The sequence below is a fragment of the Staurois parvus genome, unplaced genomic scaffold, assembly GCF_062004578.1.
Source record: "Staurois parvus isolate SC_StPar_1 unplaced genomic scaffold, SC_StPar_1.0 ptg000350l, whole genome shotgun sequence".
Classification (NCBI taxonomy): domain Eukaryota; kingdom Metazoa; phylum Chordata; class Amphibia; order Anura; family Ranidae; genus Staurois; species Staurois parvus.
This window is the reverse complement of record NW_028318146.1, coordinates 5,165,918-5,192,643: the sequence shown is the minus strand read 5'-3', so window position 1 is coordinate 5,192,643 and position 26,726 is coordinate 5,165,918. Positions and strand designations below refer to the sequence as shown.

The following is a 26,726-nucleotide window of genomic DNA, read 5'->3' as shown; positions in this document are numbered from 1 at the left end:
TGCGCAAAATGACATGCTTACCCAACACGCAGAGAAATGTGTTGCACATTAGCAGATGCGTGGCAGTGCCGTTAATTGTTAATGGCACCCCCACACATCTACAAAAATGCACGCCAAACCGCATGGTGCTGCATCTACCATGTGGTCTGGTGCGGCGCATTTTTGGAAAACAGGCACTTTTCTCATGTTCTCTGCGTTTCTCTTGCGTAGGGCAATCCATTGAAATGAATGTCAAAAACAAACAAGAATTCCCAGCTCACTTACCAGCTAGCCTGCAACAAATTAGACATGTCTTAGCAGTTCACGTTAAAACCAGGGGGTTGAGTTGTACACATTTGCACACATTATATATAGTAATGGATAGATGAAGGTCAGCTACGCCTGGAGGGAGCCCACCCCTCCTTAAAGGTACAGAGACACATTGGACACCCTGCAATGACAGCTGAAGGTATCCAGTGCGTCCCCGCACCAATTCACCAACTATACAAACATTGCAATGATTGGGCCGGCCTACACACGATGTGCAGGAATGTACAAAAAACCTTTTGGTTGCACTGGTGGGTGTGAACCAAGTGTTATAATGGGGAGCAGGTAGTGATATCCGCTGTCCGTTCTGCACCATTGCACTATATATACCACCCCACCCACGAGGTTCTCTCTGCTCAATGAAGGACAGAGTGCTTTGTGATTGGAGAAGATTGGGTCATGACCAGGTCCTGTCCTCCGGCTTCAGAATCCGGGATCCAATGGAGCGCAGAGCACATTTTATAAAATACACCTACGTGCTTTATAAAGGTGCGGTGTATGGTTTTTTTTTTCAAGATCTGCAGTATGGCTGTGGTGCAACCATACCACTGCTTTTAAATAAGCCCCTTCGTTTTCCAAAGCTCTGTAGGCTCAATTTTCTTCTGAAGTCTCCAAAATAAATATTAGCTGGAGTTGACTGATAAGTACATTATGTATATTATGTAAACAAAGACCTGCTGGTAGGTTAATTGGCTCCTGTCTAAATTGGCCCTAGTATGTGTATGTATGAATGTAAGTTAGGGACCTTAGATTGTACACCCCTTGAGGGTTAGAGACTGATGTGAATGTACAATATATATGTAAAGTGCTGTATAAATTGATGGCGCTATATAAGTACCTGAAATACCTGAAATTCTATTATGACGTTTTACTTTCTGTTCCGCAGAGTGACGCTGTGTCGCAGCAAGTGGCCGCCATCTTTGCTCATAGCTATGGAGACAGCCCAATTCCCAAGATTCCTGATATACACAGGGCCCTTCCCGCTCGTCTCGGTGAGAACTACAAATCCTGCTAATTCGATGTATTTGATTCTAGTATGGAAATAACCTTGTTTCTGCTTAATACCATGTTGTCTGACAGATCCCCACTTCCTGAACAACAAGGAGATGGCGGACATCACATTCCTGGTGGAAGGAAAACTCTTCTATGCTCACAAGGTCCTCCTGGTCACGGCCTCCAACAGGTAATGGGATGGCGATGTAGCTGTGGCGGTATAGTTCTACATTTATTTAGCAGCTTCCAGTGCTAGTAATGAGGGTGGACAAGGCTTTCTGCTCCCCATACAGTCTCCCCTATATTGTATTTCCATGTCAGGTGGCACTTTTGTTCCAGAGCTTTATGTGAACCATTGTGCAGTACAGAGAGTCCAAGATGAAACAGTAGTTAGTGACACTCGACTGTATTAATATATGTAAAGTATAGAATGAAAAATGAAAGACTCTAACCCCCGGTTCACATATCTGCGGCTGTGCGGGCCGCTTTTTGTGCGATCACGAGAGGCCATTCATTTGAATGGACTCCCGTGCCCTGGGACACGCAGGGAAGAAGTCCCTGCATTTCTTTGGAAACCGCAGCCCGCATGGGAACCTAGGTTCCCAGTATGGTTGCGAATTCCAGTGCGGGCGGCGTGCCATTAGAATTAATGGCACCCGCCCACGGGTCCAGCATTGTTTTGTGTGAGTGGTGCGGCTGCAGGTATTTTTGTGCGGGTCCCGCAGCCGTGCCACCCGCACATATGTGTACCAAGCCTTAAAAGTATAAGTAAAGTCAAAACATTTTTTTCTTAGTTTTGAATATCCAAAATGAAAAAAAGTTTTGTTTTTAGTTTTACTTTGTGAAGGCCTTTGGATTGCCTAACAGCAAAATTATAGTGGTTCTAAAGGCAGAAGGTTTTTTACCTTAATGCTTTCTATGCATTAAGGTAAAAAAACCTCCTGCATGCAGCTCCTCCCCACCCCGCCCCCTTATACTTACCTGAGCCCAATCTCGATCCAGTACTGTGCACAAGAGTAGATGCTTTCTCAGCTCTCCATACTCATAGGCTCAGAGACAGCAGTGGGAGAGATTGGTTCCAGCTACTGTCAATCACAGTGGGGTTGAGCTGCACTCCGTGTGACTATGGACACACAGAGCTGGATTAGTAGTGAGCACATATGAGTGCCTCCATAGCAAGGGGCTTGCTACAGGGGAATGTGGTGGGGGAGCCAGGATTAGTAGGTTTGTTAGTTTTAAAAAATAAGAAATGTTCCTTTACAATCACTTTAAGGCCCCTTTCACAATGACAGTCCGATTGGGCCCGCCTGTCAGTTTTTCAGGCAGACCTGATTGGACCATTTATAGCTCTTCATGGATTGACAGGGGCAGGGGCGGACTGACAACTCATGGGGCCCCCGTGCAATAGGAGCCCCTGTGTCCTTGCCCAAACTCAAAAAAGCCTATGAAAAAGGTACCAGGGGCATCTCATGGGGCCCCCTACTGACCCCGGGCCCTCGGGCAGTGCCCGAGTTTCCAAATGGTCAGTCCGCCCCTGGACAGGGGACACCCGTCAGCATCCGATTCGATCCTGTACGCTAAAAACAGACGAATGGGGATCTCTTCCCCATCTGTCCGGCGGATCGGATTGAATGATAGTCGGGTGGAATTGGGCAGACGGTCCATTTTTCCATCCGACTGCAGCATAGAAAACAGCAGGCTGTGCCTGTGTCCGCTCTGCAGCAGTGGAGCAGACACAGACCTGTCATCTGCTTACTCAGCGGGGATTAGCAGAGAGATTCCCTGCTGAGCAAGCGGATGCGCTGAAGGGTGTGCCCCATCTGAAAGGGGCCTAAAGAGACTAACCTGCAAATGACACCAACCTAATAAATGTAAGTAAAAGTACCGAAATGAAAGTATTTTAAATGCTTACTTGCATTGTGTTTCTTACTATAAATTATATTTATTGAAAATTTGACAATTTCAGGAAGACCCCTCCCTCCTTGCAGGTCATAGTCCTTTCCTCTTCCAGGAGTTCCTAATCACTCTCTGTGCTGGCCCAGCTCCTCCTTGTCTTCCATCAAATCCCTAACAGCATTATAGAAAGCTGCCAGGGAAGGAGGCAATGGTATCACTATAGAGCTGGGACTGGCAACCTTGGCACTCTAGCTGTTGTGAAGCTACAAATCCTATCATGCCTATGGCTGTGAGTCTTGCAATGCCTGATGGGACTTGTAGTTCCATAACAGATGAGGTAGTGACAGCTCAGAGTCTCCTGGGGCTCAATGATGCAAGAAAAATTCTGGTTGGCTGCACATCCGATAAAATCAACTTTATTGTAGTATACTTCATAAAAGCAACTACAAATACAAGAAATAGGGGAACAGTATGTCCAGCCAACGCGTTTCATGCGAATTCGGTGCTTAATCATAGCTATAATTAGCGGAATCTTCCAGAAGCTTTTTATAGAAATGAACAGCCTGGGGACGAGGTCTCTTTAAGAGATTTGCACTGCCGGCTAGCAACGGGCTGCTAATTCTGAGGCAATGGCTTAGCATTCTTAGCCTGCAACAGGAAGTGACGTTACTGGCAGGATCTCCACGCAAGAAACTTTGCAACAGATTTACACATTTTTACAGATTTCTTTTAGTTCCTGAACTATAAATGTGGGTCTACATACACATCAACATGTTAAATCTCATAGTTAATGGATCCTATTTGTGTTCAAATCAGATAATTGAATTAAATTATACTTTTTTTTTTACTCTTTAGGTTTAAATTGTTGCTAACTTCTATAAGCGATGAAGAGGATTCTTGTCCCACAATTGAAATCACAGATGTTAAGTACAGCATTTTCCAGGTATGTACATTTCCTCCATACAGAATTCCTCAGCATTTCCCATTGGGTGAAAGGAAGTTTTTAAAAAGCCTGTCCAAACATTATGAATGTTGGAATCTGAGGATATTACTGCCTTGTTGTATCATAATATCAACTTTGTCAGCAAGTTCAGAGCTATCCTTAAAAGAGAACTCCGTCTTTATGGCCATGTTTCATGTTAAACCCATTTTTAGGGTGTAACATGAGTTATGGTCACAGCCCCCACTTACAGAATGCAGGGATTCATTATTTGATTTTGTTGCCGCTGTCTCACAGCTCCGCCCGCACAACCACATCCTTCATTCCAGCATCTGTGAAAGCAAACAATACAAGTCCCATCTGTTGCAGTGGCATTGAACCTGTGATTTCAATGGTGCACAGATGCAGTGACGTTATCACACTTGTAGTCCATTGATACATCCTCCAGCCCAGTAACTGAACGTCTTTTTCTCTGGATGGGCCTATGTCTGGAGGAATAGTCTGCAGGAGCCACAGCACTGCACTGATTGCACCTGCAAGCCTTTGCAGACTCCAATGCAGCGAGTCAAAGCTGGCAATTCTTACATTGGTTCAGGTTGTGCCATACCTGCAGGATCCCCATAGGAGCTGTAAATTACTGTAATATAGTACAATGTTTCTCAACCTTTTTTCAGTCAAGGCACCCTTTAAAATTATGGACAGTCCCGAGGCACCTTTAAAATTAAACCCTCTAAAATGTGATGCCTCAAGACGGTCCATAATTTTAAAAGGGCACCCCAAGTTTTAAAATGTGAAAAACTATTCTAATAGTTTTATATAACGCAGCAACATCCACACATGTAGGACACCCAACGTTAGAGGTGATTTATTCTTCTAAATCAAATACACTTCTGCAGACTGGTACTGACTAGTATTCCATTGTTTCTCTTCTCCATCAGTTTTTCTCCTGAGCTAATGTGACCCTGGCACTGATGGAGAGGGGCAGGGGAGGGTCAAACTAGGATGCTGTGCAGACAGCTGATATCCTCCTTATCAATGATGATGTCATTGGTTGTCAGGACGCTGGCGGCTAGAAGGTCGTAATGGTGCACAATGAAAACCTGTGGCTCTGTGTAACTAAAAGGCAGGCTTGTATACAAGTTTTGGGCAAGTTTTAGACATTTTGCCAAGTCACTCCTGAAGAAATCTCAAGGCACCTTAGGGTGGCTGGGCACCCTGGTTGAGAAAGGCTGGTATAGTAGGCACCACTAGTCCAGTGATCTCCACTAGCTTCCAGGTCCCAGGCAGTGACATCCTGATCTCCACCCACTGGCTTGTATACAAGTCTTGACCAAGTTTTAGACATTTTGCCAAGGGACCCCTGAAGAAACCTCAAGGTTGAGAGAGGCTGGTACAGTAGGCACCACTACTCCAGTGATCTCCACTAGCTTCCAGGTCCCAGGCAGTGACGTCATGATCTCCACCTTGCCTAATCAGAGATTGCTCTGCCTTCATTTACCGTAGAAAATGCAAAGCTGGGTATCAGTTTTGGGTGGAAGTGTTCTTCTTTTGTTGTCCTAGCAGAGTGTTATATGCTGGCAGATGCGTGAATGTGGGAATATTCAGAGACATTCGGACCCCCCACCCCTCCCCAGGATATATAGGTTTGCTGCTTTCCAAGAAATCAGACAATTCCACTACAAACATCCTGTTGGTGCTCCCAGGGCCAGAGAAGTGTAACTGTCTTCCCAGGCTGATGTCTTGGCTCGGTATCACTGAGCTCCCAGCTTGATGAAGAATACAGGCGTTCTCGCTGTCATGGAGTTATCAGTAGTGCGCTCGCTCCACACTCTCTTCCTACCTCCCATCCATTCACTTTTCCAGATGGAGCAGCTCAGGGGACACAGTAATTATCAGGCCAGTTCCCCCTTCCAGGTCTCAGGCTTCGGTTTCCATTTAACAAAGATGAACAGAAGAGCTAAAACATAGGGCAGGGGGATCTGGAGAAGAGATTCTGCCGATTGGTATAAACATTATGTACCCGGAGATAAATATCTGTCCTCTGCGAAACACAAACTGACAGAACGGTCAGAGCACTGCGACTAAACCAACAGCTGCAGGTTTAAACACAAGAACAAAAATGTCCATAGATGTGCTGCTGCATTCATTTTCTTTTGTTTCTTTATTTTCACCTGGTGATCCTGCCAGTAACAAAACCCTTTGGCGCTATATAAACTCAATGTAATGTAATGTAATGTAACACATTCCTGTCCTGGGGTGACAACACTCACTGTATGGTATTTATGCAGGAACAGTGCTGTCACCCTAGGACAGGAAGTGTTAACACTGCAGAACACCCCCCCCCCCCACACACACACACCCATCATAACATAGCAGGGAGTACAGGCAGATAGCACAGAAAGTTATCATGTCAAAAGATTTCTGGCGGGATCAACACAATTCATTTTAATATATAAAAGAGTATGCAGCGCTACTAATAATAATAATAAAACCAAATGAAAAAATCAAATACATATGTTGCACAATAGCATATGTAAAGATAACTCTCCATATTACGTGGTGAGATAAAGTGATTATGTGCAATTGTCCAAACAATCCATGATCAGGGATAACCGTGACTCTTGTGTTCTTGTGAATGTACAAATAATGCACTAACCAGATAGCGCATAAACTGCGCGTGGAGCAGGTTAGCCACTAGATGTCATCAATCCAGGTGTATTCATAAGCCATCCACCAGAAAAATCATCAGCGGGGGAGGGGGGAGTCACACATCACTCCAAACCAACAGGAACCTTCAAAAGCGGGCTCCCATGGAAATGATGAGCCCCAAAAAAGCTTCTGATAGTGTAGTATTTCTTTAATTAGCAAAATTTCAGCATGTACAGATAAGGGAAAAAACTTACATCCGGATAAGATCTGGCCACCAGGGTGTCAGTCAGGATAGCCTTGTGGTATAAGTACACAGGTCAGGGGCACCTCCCTAACGCGTTTCGTGTAAATAACACTTCCTCAGAGGAAGGCTGGCTTAGGAATACACCTGGATTGATGACATCTAGTGGCTAACCTGCAGATGACATCTTCCTGGTATCACAAGTCCAGAGCACCAGGAGCGGGTCTTAATTGCTCCACCTGCAGTTTATGCGCTATCTGGTTAGTGCATTATTTGTACATTCACAAGAACACAAGAGTCACGGTTATCCCTGATCATGGATTGTTTGGACAATTGCACATAATCACTTTATCTCACCACGTAATATGGAGAGTTATCTTTACATATGCTATTGTGCAACTTATGTATTTGATTTTTTCATTTGGTTTTATTATTATTATTAGTAGCGCTGCATACTCTTTTATATATTTTCCACTGGGTTCCAAAGGTTACCTCTTATGCTAGCGGCTTTATATTCATGTTCCCAGCGCTCAATTACCATTTTATATACAATTCATTTTAAACTTATCAAACAGATTAAAAAAAAAATCTTCCAATGGTATATTTAGCAGAGAAAAGGGGAGTAAATAAAAGGAGGGAATTGTTCAGGTTTGTAGCTGCATTTGTTTTCTTTTATTCTCACCTGGTAATCCTGACAGTAACAACATTCCTGTCCTAAGGTGACAACACTCACTCATTGTATGCTGGACCAGCATTTTCATCCTAGGACTACAGAACACCTCCCCCTCTCCTCACCTCCTTAACATAGTGGGGAGGTGCTCCGTAGTTAAAAGGTTTGGACAGTGATAACAGTGCAGCACAGAAAGTTATCAGCACCCTGGATTTCTGGCAGCAACGATGGGCACGGGCTCCATCCCACTATTAACATAGCATGCTGAAAACACAGGCCTTCTCCCACCAGTCAGAATGTATGAAGACGTCCAGTAACACAGGCTGTAGTTTTCATACCCGGCTCCAATCTCTCAGCTCTCTGCTATTTGGATTAGATCTCATTAAAACCAAATTCGAAACAAACAAAAAAAAAATCCATGTGGCTAAAATGCTACTAGTCCAAGTGCAAACGGTGTTTTTAGAGGTAAGGGGTCAGTCCTGGTACTTTAGTGTTTGGCATTAAATCCCAACTACAGCCCCCCCCCCCCCCTTCGTGACTGCTGCTCGTAAAATTATTATCTTTCTGTGTATGTGTAGCCGAAACCTTTGTTTTGGGTGGAATATAGAAGACCGCAAGAAATTAACACTGGGGTGGATTTCCCTTCACTTCCTGTCCCAGAGACACAACTGGAAGTTAGGGGAAATTTCCCAAAATGAGGGGAATTCACCTTTCAGACATTTGTACACACATTGGGAGATTTCCTCTCTCTCCGTACTCTTGGGAAAACTAAAATTTGGGATTTTCTTTTTCAGACATTGATCAACAGTACTAATAAAGGGGGTGAATCTCCCCATTGGGGACACAGACAGCAATAGAAACTTGATAAAGCGTTTAAGCCCTCCCCACTCTATCTAAAACTTAAAGAAAAAGGTTTTACTTAGAGATACTCTTTAACCCCTTGGGGCTGGAGCCACCCGGCCCTTTAAGGTGGGAGACGGGGCGGGATTTAGGGTCGTGTGACCGCCTTGACACACCTTCACGGCAGTCATATGATCGGGAAAGGTCCCGATTGAAAGAGGAGATCGGGACCTTTCCGTGAGTACCAGACGTGTGCTGAGAGCGCACACATATGTTTTTCTTAATTGCACGCAAATGTGTGCACCGCTCGGCGTCAAGGCCGACACTGGGAGGCCGCACATTTGCGAGCGGCCGGCGCCAAGAGGTTAATATTTGCCTTTTCTGAAATGTTTCCAGTAATGTTAGAAAGGTTGTGAGAACCACAATCGGGCTCAGGGTAGGATTTCTGCTGCTGTTCCTAATTTTGAGATATGGATTGCGTGCACGCCGGAAAATAATTACGCGGACAACTGTCCAGTACAACCACCTTCACATCATCTCTGTTTATTGCAGGGCGGTGCTTAACCTTTTATACATAGAGAACAATAGAGTATACGTCACTATTACGTAAATACAGTCACATTCTAAAAGGCACATTTTTCTTGGCTGAAATATGGGAGAAATGTAGAAACTTGAAGCTTGCTTCTTGTCCCATTATCTTTTTCACTCCCCCTCACATACTCAAAGCCCAAGTATAAGGTCCTCTCAGTGCGAAGGGAGGGGTTGAAAACATCGCTCTGAGCAAAACAAGTTAAGGAGGACTGCAAAGCCCAGCAGACAAAAATATATACGCACAACACATATATTTAGAAATATGAAAAAGTATAAAATATATATTTTAAACAGGAAACAGAATAGGCATTTTACCAAATCCATCACAATGTGACACTGCAGGGTCCTCCTCTTCTCTGGACTCATCACGGGTCCATAATGATGCAGGCCACCAGCCTTTGCAGCACTGTAAATAAAGAGCACCTCTATGACCCTCACCGTTGTGACGCCCAGCACTCACAGTATGTCCTCAGTCTACCAGATTGAGGGATGCTGGACATCTTCCAACCCAGGAGACTGAGGATATCTTGTGGCCAGCAGGAGGTATTGATGTACTGTGGACATGGGGATTATGTCAAGGAGATCTCTCTACTGGAGTATCCATGACATATAAATGGAGCCTGGTGGGCTAAGCCAGTCCGTTTTTTTGGAATGACGATAACACCTAGGATGGACTAGCATCTAAAGGGCGGCCATCATTGGTGGAGAGCCGGATTCTGGATATTGTACAGTTTGGAGGATAGCTAACTGCCCTGTTTTCCTCCTGCAGATGATAATGCAGTATTTATACTATGGCGGTACAGAATCCATACAAGTGCCCATGTCTGCTGTTCTGGAGGTAAGAATATATGTTGGATTTATTAGTAGGGTACTGACTTTACCTCTTCAAAGAACCAGTACACTAAGTGATGGCTGCTAATAACCTAGAAAATAATGCATGTAAAAATGTCTCCTAGATTGTAAGCTCCAAGGATCAGGACCGTCCTAACATTCTTGTATTGAACTGTATTGTCTCCCATTATATTGTAAAGCGCTGAGCAAACTGTTGGCGCTATATAAATCCTGAATAATAATAATAAATGTGACATCGGTAGAGTAAATGTTCTATACAATGTCAGGACACACGAGCGCAGGGAAGGGATCGGCTTCCAGAAGAGTTCCATGCAGTTGATTTGGGGGTGAATTGCTTTTCTCTCTAAGCATGTGTGATGGCCCTTTATTTCTATTCCAACTTATGCCCCTCATACACGTATAGAATATCGGCCAAAAATGTTCGTTTTTGAAAAGATCGTTTGACATATGTGCTGTTAGTGGACTCAACTTTACAGCAGATTTCGAAAGTAGGCCCGGCTAATGTCGATGGATCCGAAGTGAAAACTTTCATCGTTTCAACCAAAGTGTATACGTTTGTGGTAATCGAAACAACAAATCCCCCGTCTAGTCTTGCCCATGTCTTTTGGTGAACTGGAAGAAGAATCTTTGAATGAATTTTATTCTATGTGTTTAGTGGACAAGTCGTTGTCGAGAGACGAATAGTCGTTCGCATTGTAAACAACCGATATTATATATGTGTATGGCCAGCCTTAGAAAAGCAGGGAGAGTCTTTTCCTATTAAAGAAAAACTCCACTTTGATAAAAGAAAAAAAATGGTTTATTGTAAATAACTGCTACATAGGCTGTTCTGTAACAGAAAATTATGACCGATTCTGTCCATTCCTATCTGGAGGCATTCTGTGTACTGTTCTTGTATACAATAGCCCCAGAGAAGTCATTTCCCGCTCATGCGATTATAGCAGGCATATCATTGTACTTGTTTTAGTTTCACAAAGTTATTGTAATGGGCGGACTCAGTATTTCCAGAACAGAACAGGTGAGGATCTGCAAGAAGGAGCAATATGGGGTTATGAAAAAAAAAAACATCCATCCATACTCACCTCTATGGTGCAGAATTCCCATTTTGGCTCTTAAGACTGAGAACTGAACAGTCACATGACTGCTGATCGCTCAGTTCTTGGTCTGCTTGGAGTGGACCCCGCTCATTCCTGCGCTGATTGGATATCCAACAGCAGAATGGGGAGGGCTGCAGACAGGCCACGCAGGACCTACAGGTATGCCTTGAAAATAAACATTTTTTAAAGGCTAAGTTTACCTTTTTGTACAAAAAAAAAAAAAAATAATAAATGCATGTTTTTGTAGGTAAAAAAAAGTGCATTTATTTATTATTATTTTTTTTACTCTACAGCCTGTTCTGCTCATGGGTGCATTGTCAGGATCCTGTAGACTCTTAGTCAACTGTCTGCCTGTACCTCCCATATGGGCAGACAGTTGCTGAAGTCCAAGAAGAATCAATGAACTATGCGAGTGCTCAACAGTGCCCTCACAGTTCACTGAGACCTACAAGCCGTCAGCTGTAATGGTAAATGGGACTTGTCGCTCATTCATGTGAATGAAAGACATGGCTGTGTGAGTGGAGTCTGCTGTTGTTGAATTGGGACAGTGGGTGTGAAGAAAGATCCCAAACCTGCATCAATAAAGATGTTTGTAAACAAAAGATCCCAAACCTGCATCAATAAAGATGTTTGTAAACAAAAGATCCCAAACCTGCATCAATAAAGATGTTTGTAAACAAAAGATCCCAAACCTGCATCAATAAAGATGTTTGTAAACAAAAGATCCCAAACCTGCTGTCACAATGAGGGATCGGGAGGGGAGATGCAGGCAGGTGGCGCTGTGGTAACATAAAACACCCTAAATATGGAGGTGAACTTGCCCTTTCCCTCATGAATACTGCTATTGTATAACATATTAGAGAAGCTGGAATGCATTGGTTGTTTTTTTTTTTTTTTTAATGGAAAGGTGAACTAACCCTTTTAGCTGCCTGCATGTGGCACCTACCCGCCCCTTGCGGTAAGCACAGGGATGTGTTTGGTTTATCATGATTGTATAACTGATATCCTCTAATCTTGGCTCTACTGACGTCATCTGTAATTTCAATGCTGGGGGTTACGTTTCTTGTGTGCTGCCGTTTCAGCTCCTGTCTGCAGCAAGCCATTTTCAGCTGGACGCTCTGCAGCGACACTGCGAGATCTTGTGTTCCCAGAACGTCGACACCGACAACTGCGTCAGCATTTACAAGTATGCCAAGGTGAGGCGAGGATGGCTTTCACATTCCTTAACATAACCTTCCTATGTTCCATTTGTGTTTTATATTGCACATTATTTGTACAGGGGAACATCACCCTTTCATAAAGCCCCAAAGAGAAAACCATGTATGTGAAGGGAGACGCATTATGAGTGTTTTCAGGGTCATTTTTGAAGTGACATTTTGGACCTGTACAGGTTTATTCTTTCATATTTGTGTTATCGTATGAAGAGTAGAAATGTGCAGAATAGCCATTAATAAAGGGAGATTAGATTGGTCACAATATTGCCCAAAAGGTTGCCATCCACAGCTTGCATTTCAGCTGATTTCTGCTAAATGTGGAGCGGTGGGTGCCCATGTCAGCACCACCCAGCCTGATGAAAGTGGATTGTTTAATTAACATTTGTTCAAGGAGCAGGGTGGAAAATTGGCAGCCGAACAGCATCTGCATCTGAGCAGAGCCAGGTAATGTTCAAGTCTGCCGACAGCTGCTGGTGCTGGCTGTCAGAATACAATGGGGGGAGATTTACTGAAACTAGAGCACTCCGAATCTGGTGCAGATGTGCATTGTAGCCACTCAGCTTGTTCAATTAAGTTTTGAAAATAAAATAGGGAAGCAGATTGGTTTCTTGCAGAACTGCGTAGGTTTTGCACTCTCAAGTTTTAGTAAATAACCCCCAATATCCATCGGGGAAGATTTGTCCGTCTACAATGTTTAGTATAGAAGCCCAACAGATTCCTACTGAGTACTGCTCAGCCAATCACAGAGTTTTGTATTCTACAAATAATACAGCTTCCTCTGACTGAGGAGGAGAGGTGGGCAGATGACATTAGAATCTCAGCCCCAGGAAGCTTTGTATTCATTTGTATAATGATTGAGAGACTCAGCCCGGCTCAGTTCCCCAGTCCCCCCCCCCCCCACCCCAAGAGCAGGCTTTTCCCTGTTTATATATGATAAGCTGTGATTAGACACAGCTGATCACATGACCGAGCCGACATCTTCGGCTCTTTCCGTGGATCAGTGATCTGCTGTGTCCCAGGGACACAGCGCACCGCTGATCGCTGAGCATGCGCGGTTAGAATAGGAGGTCGTCATATGACATCCTCCCAGAGCGAGAGAACCGCCTTGCGTCCGTCATTTTACTATATGGCGGGCAGGAGGCGGTTAATGTCAGTGGCAGTTAGTTCCCCCCCAGCATCAGATTAACCACTGCACTCTCATTATAAGTTGCTGATCACCGCCATTAGGAATATAAAAACAAAATCCACTATACAGGTGAAACTCGAAAAATTTGAATTTCGTGCAAAAGTTCATTTATTTCAGTGCAGCAACTTAAAAGGTGAAACTAATATATGAGATAGACTCATTACATGCAAAGCAAGATAGTTCAAGCTGTGATTTGTCATCATTGTGATGATTATGGCTTACAGCTCATGAAAACCCCAAATCCACAATCTCAGAAAATGAGAATCATGTGAAAAGGTGCAATATTCTCGGCTCAAAGTGTCCCACTCTAATCAGCTAATTAAGCCATAACACCTGCAAAGGGTTCTTGAGCCTTTAAATGGTCTCTCAGTCTGGTTCAGTAGGAATCACAATCATGGGAAAGACTGCTGACCTGACAGTTGTGCAGAAAACCATCATTGACACCCTCCATAAGGAGGGAAAGCCTCAAAAGGTAATTGCAAAAGAAGTTGGATGTTCCCAAAGTGCTGTATCAAAGCACATTAATAGAAAGTTATGTGGAAGGGAAAAGTGTGGAAGAAAAATGTGCACAAGCAGAAGGGATGACTGCAGCCTGGAGAGGATTGTCAGGAAAAGGCCATTCAAAAGTGTTGGGGACTTTCACAAGGAGTGGACTGAGGCTGGAGTCAGTGCATCAAGAGCCACCACACACAGACGGATCCTGGACATGGGCGTCAAATGTCGTATTCCTCTTGTCAAGCAGCTCCTGAGCAACAAACGTCAGAAGCGTCTTACCTGGGCTAAAGAAAAACAGACCTGGTCTGTTGCTCAGTGGTCCAAAGTCCTCTTTTCTGATGAGAGCAACTTTTGCATCTGATTTGGAAACCAAGGACCCCGAGTATGGAGGAAGAATGGAGAGGCCCAAGGACCCCGAGTATGGAGGAAGAATGGAGAGGCCCAAGGACCCAGAGTATGGAGGAAGAATGGAGAGGCACACACTGCAAGATGCTTGAAGTCCAGTGTGAAGTTTCCACAGTCTGTGTTGATTTGGGGAGCCATGTCATCTGCTGGTGTTGGTCCACTGTGCTTCATTAAGTCCAGGGTCAACACAGCCGTCTACCAGGAGATTTTGGAGCACTTCATGCTTCCTTCCGCAGACGAGCTTTATGGGGATGCTGACTTCATTTTCCAGCAGGACTTGGCAACGGCCCACACTGCCAAAAGCATCAAAACCTGGTTCAATGACCGTGGGATTACTGTGCTTGATTGGCCAGCAAACTCGCCTGACCTGAACCCCATAGAGAATCTATGGGGCATTGCCAAGAGAAAGATGAGAGACATGAGACCGAACAATGCAGAAGAGCTGAAGGCCGCTATTGAAGCATCCTGGTCTTCCATAACACCTCAGCAGTGCCACAGGCTGATAGCTTCCATGCCACGCCGCATTGAGGCAGTAATTGCTGCAAAAGGGGCCCAAACCAAGTACTGAGTACAGAGGCATGCTTATACTTTTCAGAGGTCCGATATTGTTCTATGTACAATCCTTGTTTTATTGATTGCATGTAATAGTCTCATTTTCTGAGATTGTGGATTTGGGGTTTTCATGAGCTGTAAGCCATAATCATCACAATTATGACAAATCACGGCTTGAACTATCTTGCTTTGCATGTAATGAGTCTATCTCATATATTAGTTTCACCTTTTAAGTTGCTGCACTGAAATAAATGAACTTTTGCACGATATTCTAATTTTTTGAGTTTCACCTGTATATAGACACCAAAGTTTGTAGACGCTATAACTTTCACACAAACCAAGCAATATACACTTTTGTTTTTTTATACCCAAGAAATTTATGAAGAAATTAGATTTTTTTTTTTTAATATTTTTCTTTTTTTTTTATTGGATGTGTTTTGTAGCAGAAAATAAAAAGAAAATTTCATTTATATGCAAAAAAATGAAAACCCCAATGGTGAAAGAAAGCTCTATTTGAGAGAAATAAATTATATAAATTTTGTCTGGGTACATTTTGTCTTGCATGATCATGAATTGCTAGTTAAAGTAGCACAGTGTGACCAAGTCTTTTTTTTTGCTATTCATCAAAGGGGGTAAAAGTGGTTAAAGTCAATTTTTTTGTGTGTTTGGTTGTAGCAGTCGGCCTTAACCAGTGTTCTCTCATTCAGGTCCACAATGCCTCCGAACTGGCGCTGTTCTGCGAAGGATACTTCCTACAAAACATGAGGACGCTGCTGGAGCAGGAATCCTTCAAGCAAATCATCTGCGGACGTAACAGCAAAGTGCAGGGATTGGACATTCTGATGGACTTGAAACACACACTGACCAATCGGATCAAGGACATTTACATATCTTGTCGGGTGTGAGAGTCATGGGCAGTCCAAGTGATGTTGGTCTTCATAATGGGACAATGTGGGTGTTGAGCGACACCGCCAACATTGGGGCCGAGTTGTATGTATGTTTTTGTAGATAGGCATTGCATATATTTGTATAAAGTTGTTCCCCCCCCCCCAGGAGTGAGGGCTCTGCTCCATGTGCTTTGTGAAAGATTACAGCCGGAATCTCCCAGGATTAATTGTACAGAAACATGGCCGAAACTCTTGTAATTGTTCATTCACAGGATATTTCTGGTAGCAGAAGGTTGCACATATAGCAGAGCCCCTGGGGGTATGTACTTATGTTGGGGGGGGGGGGGGGTGCTCACCTAGCCAATACAAAAGCTTCACACACATCCCAATGCTTTCCGGTGGGGCCTGTCCAATGAGGTCACAGCACCAAACACAGGTCATAGTGTGTGTTGGACAACACAGGAATCAGCAGCACCCTATGGAAACACAAGGACGTGTCTGTAACGGCACCATGGCTTTGGTGTAGGACGAGGTGGAGCGAGCGCTCCACTGCAAAGGGGTGTACAAACCTTAATGACAGAAAACACAAAATTACCTTTGGCCAAGTCTAAGCTGGGTCTAGAATGACAAAAGACGGTTACGTTTTAAAGGACAAAGCATAAATAAACCCAAAAACAAAAATGTAATATATTGCAGCTAAACCACCCTGAGATCTTGTGGGTGCATTTTAACATTACGATTTTCAACAAGTACTGAAAATACTTCTTGATCCTGCCAGGAATTCAGTGTCCTTACTGCTTCCTGTGAGCTGAAAGCACAGACAATGTTTCCTCCACAGACAGTGGAGGAGTGAGTGATGTCACCCAGCAACAGGAAGTATGTTCTTCAAGTTAGAAGAAATAAAGAAAACAAATGCAGCCGCAGGGCCTAAGGACTGTTACGCAGCAATAGATTACATTTTTCATATGCTTTAGCCTGGGTTTACACTTGTATAGTGTGACTTATCGCATGCGATTCGCACAGGAACCGCACTGCACTCCTGTGCAAATCACATGTGAATTCTGTGCGGTGCGATTTAAGCCATACATTTTGTATGGGTCAAATCGCACCAAAAAAGGTACAGGACCCTTTTTTTGGTCTGCACTACAATCAGATAGCATGGGTATTCACACCTATGCGATCCAATTCTGCACATCGCACTGCGCTTTGCGGACCGATTTCGGGGTGTTAACATACACACCCGCATCGGTTCACATGAACGGGGTGCGATTGTGATGCGGTGCGGAATTCGCACTGAAAACGCTGGGAATTCTGCACCGCATCAGTGTGAACCCGGGCTGAAGGTAAACTTTTCTTGAAAGAACTGTTGGCGGCTCAGTATGACAGCCAGGATTGTCAGAATGAAAAGTGCGTGCTGCCCACCTCCATGCGTCTTTCAGGCTGCGGCCTGTACTAATAAATGCTGACACAATACAGTGTGCAGGTATTGGGTGCAGTGACTATCATGATCCAACACCCCTCCTCTTTCCTCCGGGGGAAAAAAAAAAAAAAAGAGATGGGTCAGGATAATTGTAAGGATCCAATCATTACAGCTTGACCGATCGCACAGTTGTGTCAGCAAAGTTTATTAGGTCAGCCGTGTCCTTGTAAAGGGCACCTGTCAGGACAGCCGTGGCTACCGTCCTGCACTGCAAGCATCCACTGGTGACTCCCAGAAGCTATGCTAGTTCCAGGGCTGAGTTGACCTCTTCTCACACTGCGATGGGCCCGCTGGAACCAGTACCACTTCCCGGATTCTGCAGGATCTTGCACTGCCCCTTCAGTGTAGCCCAGCTGGCCTCTCACCTCCCCTAGAATAACAGCACAGCGTTTGCACCTTATAGAGCACCTGAATGATGTGCATTACAGGAGTGGATATCTAGTGTGTGATTGGCAGATTGTAATTACCAAACCGGAACAGGTTTTGTTCTAAAAGAAACACAGCTAGAAAATATCGATCAAAAAAAGAAAAACAGTTTTTATTGGACTAAAGTTTGATGCCAATTTTTATACCGATGTAATGTTCCACAAAATCACATTTATAGACAGACAATAAAAACAAATGTGTAAAGGTGAACCTTCGAACAAAATATTCTGTACAAGTTGAAAGTGGTGAGAAAAATTATGCGAGTAAATGCAAGAAGCAGCCAATCCAATTGCTCTCATAACAAGGAAAAGGGGGGAATTCTGGCAGGATGCAAAGCAGATTGATGTGAGCAGCCGATCCTCAAAGTGGAATTAAACTCATTTAAAAAGAAATGTCAGAGAACCTCTCAGCAGTCATCTACACTCAGCTTCTTCAGACTATATTTACAGCATGCTCTGTGCTGCGTTGAAGTGACTCCTGTGTGCATGCGTTGGTGCAACGTCATCATTACTGTGCCATTCAAGTGGCCAAACAAGAAACCGCAAAGGAAGACCGAGAGAAGACGGAAGCACCCAGGACCAGCTGGAATGCCGGATGGCTTTGTTTGCCATATTGTGCTAATAAGCGGTGCACACCAGCACATCATGGCCTGAACCTCCTGGGGCCCCAATGCATATTCTTTATGGTGCAGGGAGTAGATTTAGTACACTGTTCCAGAGCAACTATATCAACACCCCAGTCATGGAATATCTGCTTCTATCACAGCTGAGCCCCATAGGTGTCGTGTGCAATAGTCTTCATCTTCCTGCTGCATTTCTGTTATGGGGAGGTTGTAGAGGCCTCCTGGGGGTGGAGGGAGGGTTGTAGAGGGCTCCGGAGGGGGAGGTTGTAGAGGACTCCTGCGGGGTAGTTGTAGAGGGCTCCTGCAGGGGGGTGGGTTTTAGGGGAGGTTGTACAGGACTCCTGGGGGGGGTGTGGGGGAGGTTGTACAGGACTCCTGGGGGGGGGTTGTAGAGGGCTCCTGAGGGGGAGGTTGTAGAGGACTCCTGGGGGGGAGGTTGTAGAGGACTCCTGGGGGGTAGGGGGCAGTTCTAGAGGGCTCCTGGGGGGGGGGTGTTTAGGGGAGGTTGTAGAGGGCTCCTGCAGGGGGGTGGGTTTTACGGGAGGTTGTAGAGGGCTCCTGCAGGGGGGTGGGTTTTAGGGGAGGTTGTAGAGGGCTCCTGCAGGGGGGTGGGTTTTAGGGGAGGTTGTACAGGGCTCCTGCAGGGGGGTGGGTTTTAGGGGAGGTTGTACAGGGAGGGTGTTATAGAGGGCTCCTGCGGGGGGGGGGTAATATTGTAAAGGGCTCCTGTCCTGCAGGGGGGGGGGTTTAGGGGAGGTTGTAGAGTGCTCCTGAAGGGGGGTGGGGAGCGAGGTTGTAGAGGGCTCCTGCAGGGGGGGGGGGGGGTTGGCTCCGGTTGTGCATACAAGGTGTTAAATCAAATATGGCATCTAGAGATCCCTTACAAACTGTGTTCACGATTGGCTGCCAGAGATCACATGGGATGAACACACCTGAAGTGTCTCTGGGGATCCCGACTGACTGCAGTTTCTCACAGTCTAACATTGGACAGAAAACATACAATACAGAACAATCAAGCCAATAAGAGCAGCAAACTCTGCCATGTTACTTCATGACAAGGTGCGCTTATCCTTCAGCTTTGTACAGCCTCCCTATATACAGTTCTCTGGGTCTATACACAAGGCACATATAGAGGCGCACACACCTCAGCTATATACAGAATCACCAAGCATTGAGCCTAGTAATAGTCCTCCCTCCAGTACCTCCTGTCTGCTGCAGGTACCAGGATGATGGCCTCCTTGCGGTGATTTACAGGACGATCGCCGCACATCCCTCATACATCCGCATTGCCTGGACGGATCACTTTCCAAACTTCTGCTTCTTGTCTTTGTTTTTTTTCAGCTTTTTCTGGAACTTCCCCCCACTCTTCTCCGGCTGGTCAAGTTTCCGTTTCTTATCGCTGAAAGGATCAATTGTAGAACATTACCAGGATCTGTGACATGAGCTCACAGCCTTCAAATGGCAGCTGCTAGGGGGCTTGTTTACAGGGGTTTCACCTTCAGCAGAAGTGTGTACAGTATTTGTGAAATTTGACATTTTGTAAAAGCATGCGGTAAACCAGTGGTCTCCAAACTGCAGCCCTGCGGAGCCACACTCCATGGGTGCATGGACATACAGAGCGGCAGCATGGAAGCGATCCCGCTCAGGTGCCCCCATAGCAAGCTGCGTGCTTGGGCAAAACTAAGCAGGTGGGAGGGGCCAGGAGCGCCAGCAGAGGACACCAACCACTGCACAGAGCACGTACATATGACATGTATATTATTTAAAAAAGAAAATCTGCCTTTAATATCACTTTAAAGGAAAAGTATAGGCTGCCATCGGTCCTCTCCTTCATAAAATGGCCTTGCCTGTCATGCTAACCCATCAACAAATGAGTCATTGACCCAGAACAAGCATACAGTCCTGATCTCATTAGCTGCATGATGTTCTTGGTTGGGAAGAACTGAAGATAAAGGATTATCAGGGCAACAAGGCCACTAGCATTTCAGGAAGTAAGCAGCATGGCGCTTCTAATTTGCTAGGCACGGGACATCTTTAAAATTGTTGTTTTCAAATCAATGTGTATGCTTGTTTAATCACTTCCCATCCACCCTATAGCAGATATACTACTACAGGGCGGCACGGGTGCGCAAAATCACGTGTATATATACACATGATTTTGCATTTCCGGGCAGGGGGCGTATGCGAGGTGCACCCTACACGCGCCACCATGGCTGTCAATCACCGGGTCCTGGCTGGTGATTACTCTCCGGCGCCCAGTGATTGCCCAGCATCTCCAACAGGGGGAGAACTGTTTGTAAACAGTTCTCCCTGTCAGCTCCTGCACACTGCTTTGGATGGCTGTACACAGCACAGCCATGCAAAGCAGTGTGCTTACAATGAAGTACACAGACAGTCCAAAGTAAAACAGCACACAGTTAACCCTTTGAACGCCTACTTGTTAACCCCTTCCTGCCCAGTGCCATTAGTACAGTGTCAGTGCTTTTTATTAGCACTGATCACTGTATTGGTGCCAATGGGGATGTCAGTGACACAAAGTCAGCTCCCCCCAGTGTCAGAATGTTTGCCGCAATCCGCTATAAGTCGCTGATCGCCGCCATTACTAGTAAAAAAAAAAAAATCTCAGATATGTTCCATCATTTGTAGACGCTATAACTTTCATGTAAACCAATTCCTTTACACGTATTGGGATTTTTTGCAGCAAAAACATGTAGCAGAATACATTTTGGCCTACATTTATGACAAAATTTGATTTTTTAAATTTTTTTTTACTGTTTAATAGCAAAAATTCAAAAAATGTTTTTTTTTCTCAAAATTGGCAGTCTTTTTTTTTTTATAGCACACACAAAAAAAAAAAAAGACACAAATTTCATCTGGGTGCAGTGTTGCATGACCACACAATTGTCAGTTACAGTAACGCAGCGCCAGAACGCAAAAAAAATCCTAGTCAGGAAGGGGGGTAAATCCTCTGGAGGGCAAGGGGTTAAGTTATCCCTACTCCCCAGAAGTGGGAATGTGGTTTTTGTTTCTACAATGAAGCCAGTTCTGTCCCTTCACATATAACTCTGCTTACAAGGCATGGATACAGTAACATATACGATTAGATAGCTGTAATAAAGAGGGGCTGTGAATAGAATAGAAATGATAGATCCGGGTGTGGAATGGAGGCAGACTGCTGTGCTGCAAGATGAAGAATCTATAGCAGGGATCTGCTTTTATCCTGTAAATTAATATTAGCATACTGACCTCTTCACACTGATAACAGATGCAGTCTGGCCAGTCTTCTTTAAAACTTCATTCCACTCGTCATCATCACCCCGGATTACATATCTGCAGGTAAACCAGAATTTTTCTGTGTGATGCATATTCACATTTCATACACAACAGCGGCTCCTTACAATCTGACTTACTGCGACAGATTAATTCCTTTCAGCTTCTGCACTTCCTCTTTGTGCTTCTGCTGGAACTCCTTGGCTGCCTCTTCCTACAGGGAACAATGAATAAATATGTTCAGGGGAGAGTGATACGAGACAAATCCAAACACTTTTATAGATCTATGTAGGTAGCCAGATCTCACCAGATCCTCATTAAGGGATTTCAAGATGGGCTCCATCACCACCTCTTTGACAGCCCCCATCTGTTCCTCAACAGCCTTTTCCTGAATCCGGTTAAATACCTGGAGACACAAAAACATGGAATAAGTACTGGAAGATAGCTCAGTTGAGGCATAAACTGTTTTTTAAAAATTACACTGTCATGTATAAGAACACGGCACTGTCATGTATAAGAACACGGCACGGTCATGTATAAGAACACGGTACCAATTATAGACATGTAAAGTGTATGCACACCAGAATAATGAACTGCAGCCACTGATACGTGTACACTGACATCTGTGGGTGCAGCTGATAGAAGACAATGTTTCTCCATCCACCTCATTTGTGTGGATGGAGGAATCTTTATTTTTTTCTCTTTCAGCCAGGAAAAAAAAGTGTTTGGCCAGCTCAAGAATGTACACAGGAAACAGCCTACAAATGCAAGGCCTATGCTTTTCATCTAGCAGTGCACCCATCCAGGCAACACCACCTTTGTTTACAATGCAGGGGAAGAACCTTTACACATTCCCATTGTAGGATTTTGTCCCACACATGCAGGGAACCTCTCAAAGCCAAGTATAGTGGAGCAATCAACCCGATTCAACTTCCCATGGAAGGCTGGAGCCAAGTGGCGACACAACGGAAGACTCAGTCCGACTGGCGACACAATGGAAGACTCAGTCTGAGTGGTAACACAATGGAAGACTCAATCTCATTTATGATAAAAAATTGGTGTTACAATAGAGGACTCAATCGGATTGGTGATACCATAAAAGAATGAATCAAAACAAAAATTGGAGCATTGGTAACCTGGCTTTAGCGATTTGTGCAGCATTAACGTGATAATTAGTTTGACTCCAATAGAGAACACAGTCTATACATTCATAATATTGAGCTTTAGTAAGTTACCTGGACAATTTTGCGGATGACACGGTTAAAGAGACCCATTAGCTGACTACCGGGCAGCTCAATCTCTTTCTCTAGCTGATCCACAGACTTGTGCTGCAGCCCAATTCCCAGCAGCAGAGCCTGGGGGAAAAGAGGAGAGATCAGGATGACAAGCACTACAAGGCAGATCATAGCAAGTGTGGTAGAACATGCCTGCTTTCTCCAGAGATAATTCACCAAGCCAAGGGCTTCTTCTCCATCCAACAACTGGAGTCATGCTGGCAGGATGTTACTTACTGCATCTGTTGTAACACTTCAGGGCTAAATAAAATACAGTGCAGGGTTACTTACATTCTGGGCAGCTGACAGGTTAGGGCCTCCAAGTCGCTGCAAGAACACCAGTCTTGCAATAGAGGGAATGAGATCCATGATGAGGTGATAGTCCACCATGTTCTGAGAATACATCTCTAACCTCTTAAGGTCATACGGCGTAAAAGAGGCTTCCAGCTCTAAACGGGTAATCACTGAGAGGAGGAGAAGACAATGGAAGTCAGCAGGTTAAATGATGCTCAAGCCCAAAACACATGGAAAACATGAAAGACAAAATATGCTTCAACGCACTGCTCTGAGATTCTTTCTTGACGTTTTTGTTCTGTAGAATATTCAGCGCCACCGATGGGGAGAAACTGCTAAACTGATAGGACAGTAAAGACAGGAAACGTCTTCGGAAATCTGCATTAAAAAAAAATTATAAATAAAAATATCCAAGTGAGAGTAAATACAAAGATAAAACCACCTAATCCAATGTCCAATCTGTACCTCATGCCAACAGTAGACTCCTCCAATCAGAAGAGAAAGAAGCAGGTTGTAGTCTCCCTCTATCTGAATGGAGGAAAACCTGTCTAATGCGACACAGAATGGTCATATGTAATTTTTATTACTGCATGTTCTATTTTAAAAGAAAATAATGGTTTTGAGTCAATGCTATTAACCCCTTGGCACCGGTGCCTCCTGGCCCTTTAAGGGTTTCAGAAGCCGGGAGACAGGGCGCAGTTTTAAGGTCATGTGACCACCGTGATTGACCGTCACAAGATCAGGAAAGGTCCCAATCGAAAGAGGAGATCGGGACCTTTCTGTGAGCACCGGACATTTGTGCTGGGAGTGCGCAGGGCGCGCGCGCTCAGCACATATGTTTTTGTTAATTGCACGCAAATGTGCGGCCTCTCGGCGTCAAGGCCCAGACGCCAGGAGGCCGCAAATTTGCGTGCGGCCGGCGTGAAGAGGTTACAGCTATTATTTAAAAAAAAAAAAAATTTAAAATGAGGTTTCATATCTGATTTTTTCAACTGCCATTTTAAAACCTTTATTTTACAAATAAACATTTTATACAGCATCACAGGATTCCCAGAGCACTGGGGGTTTTCCAAAGAGTAGGAATGATTTGTTTTCAGTTTCTCTGTCTCTGATTGAAGCTCTGTACAGAACTGATGTACGGGTCACATTTATACCTTTCCAAAATGCTGTCAGCCAAGGCTCCTGTTCAGATTCTTCCTCCTCCTCTAGACTCTTCAGCATGATGCAGGAGTGCTCCCCCGTTAGGTCATTCTGAGGTAAGACAGCAGGAGGTTAGGTAGTAGATCTGTGTATCTGTATCATACACATGACTGGTAAAGAGGCTTCATCACCAATGGCACCAACAATAATAATAGCATAGAACCAACCAATAATTCTCACACCCTGAATTCTTACATCAACAGTTTTAGGGCCAAGTCACACCAGTGCGTTGATCTGCGTTCTAGTGCAGCTGTTCAATGGAAGGACATCTGAAGAACAACAATGTGTCCTATTGACACCATAATTCTACGCATGTATGTCAATGAACATCAAAATGTATGATAATGGACACTAGCATGGGTTAAAAACACAATATGGATGGAAATGTACATGCATCTTCCATACAGTATAGTCAGTGTCAGTGTGAATTGGCCCTTACATAGGTATAGTATTACAAACAATCACGTGTGTGCTATTCAAAGAACCTTTGTGTAGTTTGAAAAATGTGCAACAGAAAAGCTGTTCAGTCATGGTTGGCACTGGAGACCATTCAGTGAAGTTCCCTTCGAACCCTCAAACAACTGCCCCCGGAAGGCGAATTTACAGATTTCCAGCAAAAGCTGTAATATGAATCGACGGCCCTCAGAGAAAACCCACTTTAGATTCCACATATGTAACAAATGATTACATACAAGCAGCTAATGTAACAGGATTGAACGCCATGATCAACTAGATTTAGATGAGCAGGTGGGCTTACGCTGTAAGCGGGATTCAGGTGTGTAAAGCAAACATGTACAGATGCGTGCTTGCAGCTCAGTTTATCTAGAATGAACCCGGAGATCCCCAGAACAACCCATCATGTAGGCAATACCTGGCCTGCCTGCTCTTATGCCCTCCTATTGGGTAGTAAGGCTGTCTGTGGCATTTGGCAACCAATAGGAAGATATGAGGTGGGGGGTGGGATGAGCCCATGTGTTCTCATGCATCACTTCTGATGTCATTACAGCACTGGTAACAACCAACCATGAAAAACTCACTGGAGTCTGACGTAGGTATACAGGAATAAACCCAGCTCGCTTCCAGAACCTACAGAAAAAATATATGGATTAGAAAGCGATTCCAATGAGCAGCCGATATGATAAATAGCAATAGACAATATCCAATTAAAAAAAGTCACAGAAGATTTACGGGGTATTAACAGTCGGGTAACATTGATCGAGTCCTGGTAGATCGGAGCATGGCATGGCACATCCCGCACTAGGTTTCACCATTTACCAACAATATGCAGTAACCAATAGGAACCATGTGTTGTTCTTTGCAGTGCTCTATAGTTATAATCTGATTGGCTGTTGTCTGTTATTTCACATCACTTCTCATGCTGCTGCCTTCATAAACGTAACCTCTTCCCATCCGGCCCATGTACATAAACAGCCGGATGGGAGCAATGCAGGAGCGGGTGGCCATGTATAAATGGCCTCCGCATTCACTGCCTGTGTGCACTCCCTGGGAGCATGCGGCACCGCGATACGGTGCCCCCTGTGTCCCGAGGACACAGCGGAACACCGATCACTGTACAGGACCTCTGTGTGAGGTCCCGATTCATGTGATCACTGATTGGCCAATCAGTGATCACATGAGCAGTAGTAAACAGGATGTCACTTCCTGACATCATTGCTTACTACATGTGAAATCTGTGAATGATCACAGAGGTCACATGACAGGCGGCTATTCACAACAGCCTTGTACCATGTGACAATCTGTGACCAATCACAGCTCTCACAGTAGTTCTCAATGGCTGCAATAATGCAGCCAGAGAAGGAGAAATGATTGCTTTTACAGCCTTTATGGGTGTAAAAGCAATCAGTGTAAAAAAAGGAAAAAAAAAAATCTTCATCACCCCCCACAAGTAGCACAGTGTCACTATGGTGATACTGTACTGCTGGGGTGATGTATGTTGAAAAAAAAAAAATAATATAAAACAATACAATAAAAATGTAAAAAAAAAATTTTTTAAATTATAATTTTTGGTTATAAACTAAATTTGGGTTATTTTTTTTTTTTTTAACTAAAAGATAGCTGAATACATTTTGGCCAGGATTTATGAAGAATGATTATTTGCTAAATTTTATAAGAAAAACACTTTTTTTTTCAAAATGTTTGGACTTTTTCATTTATATCGCAAAACAATAAAAATCCCAGTGGTGAATAAATGCCACCAAAATAAAGTTTTATCTGTCTCAAAAAAAAAAAAAAAATGCTAAACAAATTCATATGGGTACAGTGTTGCATGACTGCACAATTGTCATTCAAAGTGTGATAGCGCTGAAAGCTGAAAACTAGCAGGGG

The 26,726-nt window shown here is 44.2% G+C and overlaps 2 protein-coding genes across 2 annotated transcripts in view; one reads left to right on the top strand and one right to left on the bottom strand.

Moving 5' to 3' along the window:
* Positions 1-17,930, top strand: part of ABTB2 (ankyrin repeat and BTB domain containing 2) — a 185,530-nt gene extending 167,600 nt beyond the window's left edge. The window contains exons 12-17 of the mRNA XM_089684620.1: positions 1,193-1,298; positions 1,387-1,489; positions 4,051-4,138; positions 9,896-9,964; positions 12,158-12,271; positions 15,635-17,930. Coding sequence (XP_089540746.1) covers positions 1,193-1,298; positions 1,387-1,489; positions 4,051-4,138; positions 9,896-9,964; positions 12,158-12,271; positions 15,635-15,832 — 678 coding nt within the window. The 3' untranslated portion in view covers positions 15,833-17,930. The remainder of the gene's footprint in view (positions 1-1,192; positions 1,299-1,386; positions 1,490-4,050; positions 4,139-9,895; positions 9,965-12,157; positions 12,272-15,634) is intronic.
* NAT10 (N-acetyltransferase 10) overlaps positions 17,808-26,726 on the bottom strand; it is a 55,108-nt gene continuing 46,189 nt past the window's right edge. The window contains exons 21-29 of the mRNA XM_089684619.1: positions 25,418-25,466; positions 24,335-24,431; positions 23,448-23,558; positions 23,178-23,350; positions 22,848-22,967; positions 21,920-22,018; positions 21,753-21,826; positions 21,589-21,672; positions 17,808-19,741 (exon numbers count right to left, since the gene is read on the bottom strand). Of these exons, the coding sequence (XP_089540745.1) occupies positions 19,642-19,741; positions 21,589-21,672; positions 21,753-21,826; positions 21,920-22,018; positions 22,848-22,967; positions 23,178-23,350; positions 23,448-23,558; positions 24,335-24,431; positions 25,418-25,466 (907 nt within the window). The 3' untranslated portion in view covers positions 17,808-19,641. The remainder of the gene's footprint in view (positions 19,742-21,588; positions 21,673-21,752; positions 21,827-21,919; positions 22,019-22,847; positions 22,968-23,177; positions 23,351-23,447; positions 23,559-24,334; positions 24,432-25,417; positions 25,467-26,726) is intronic.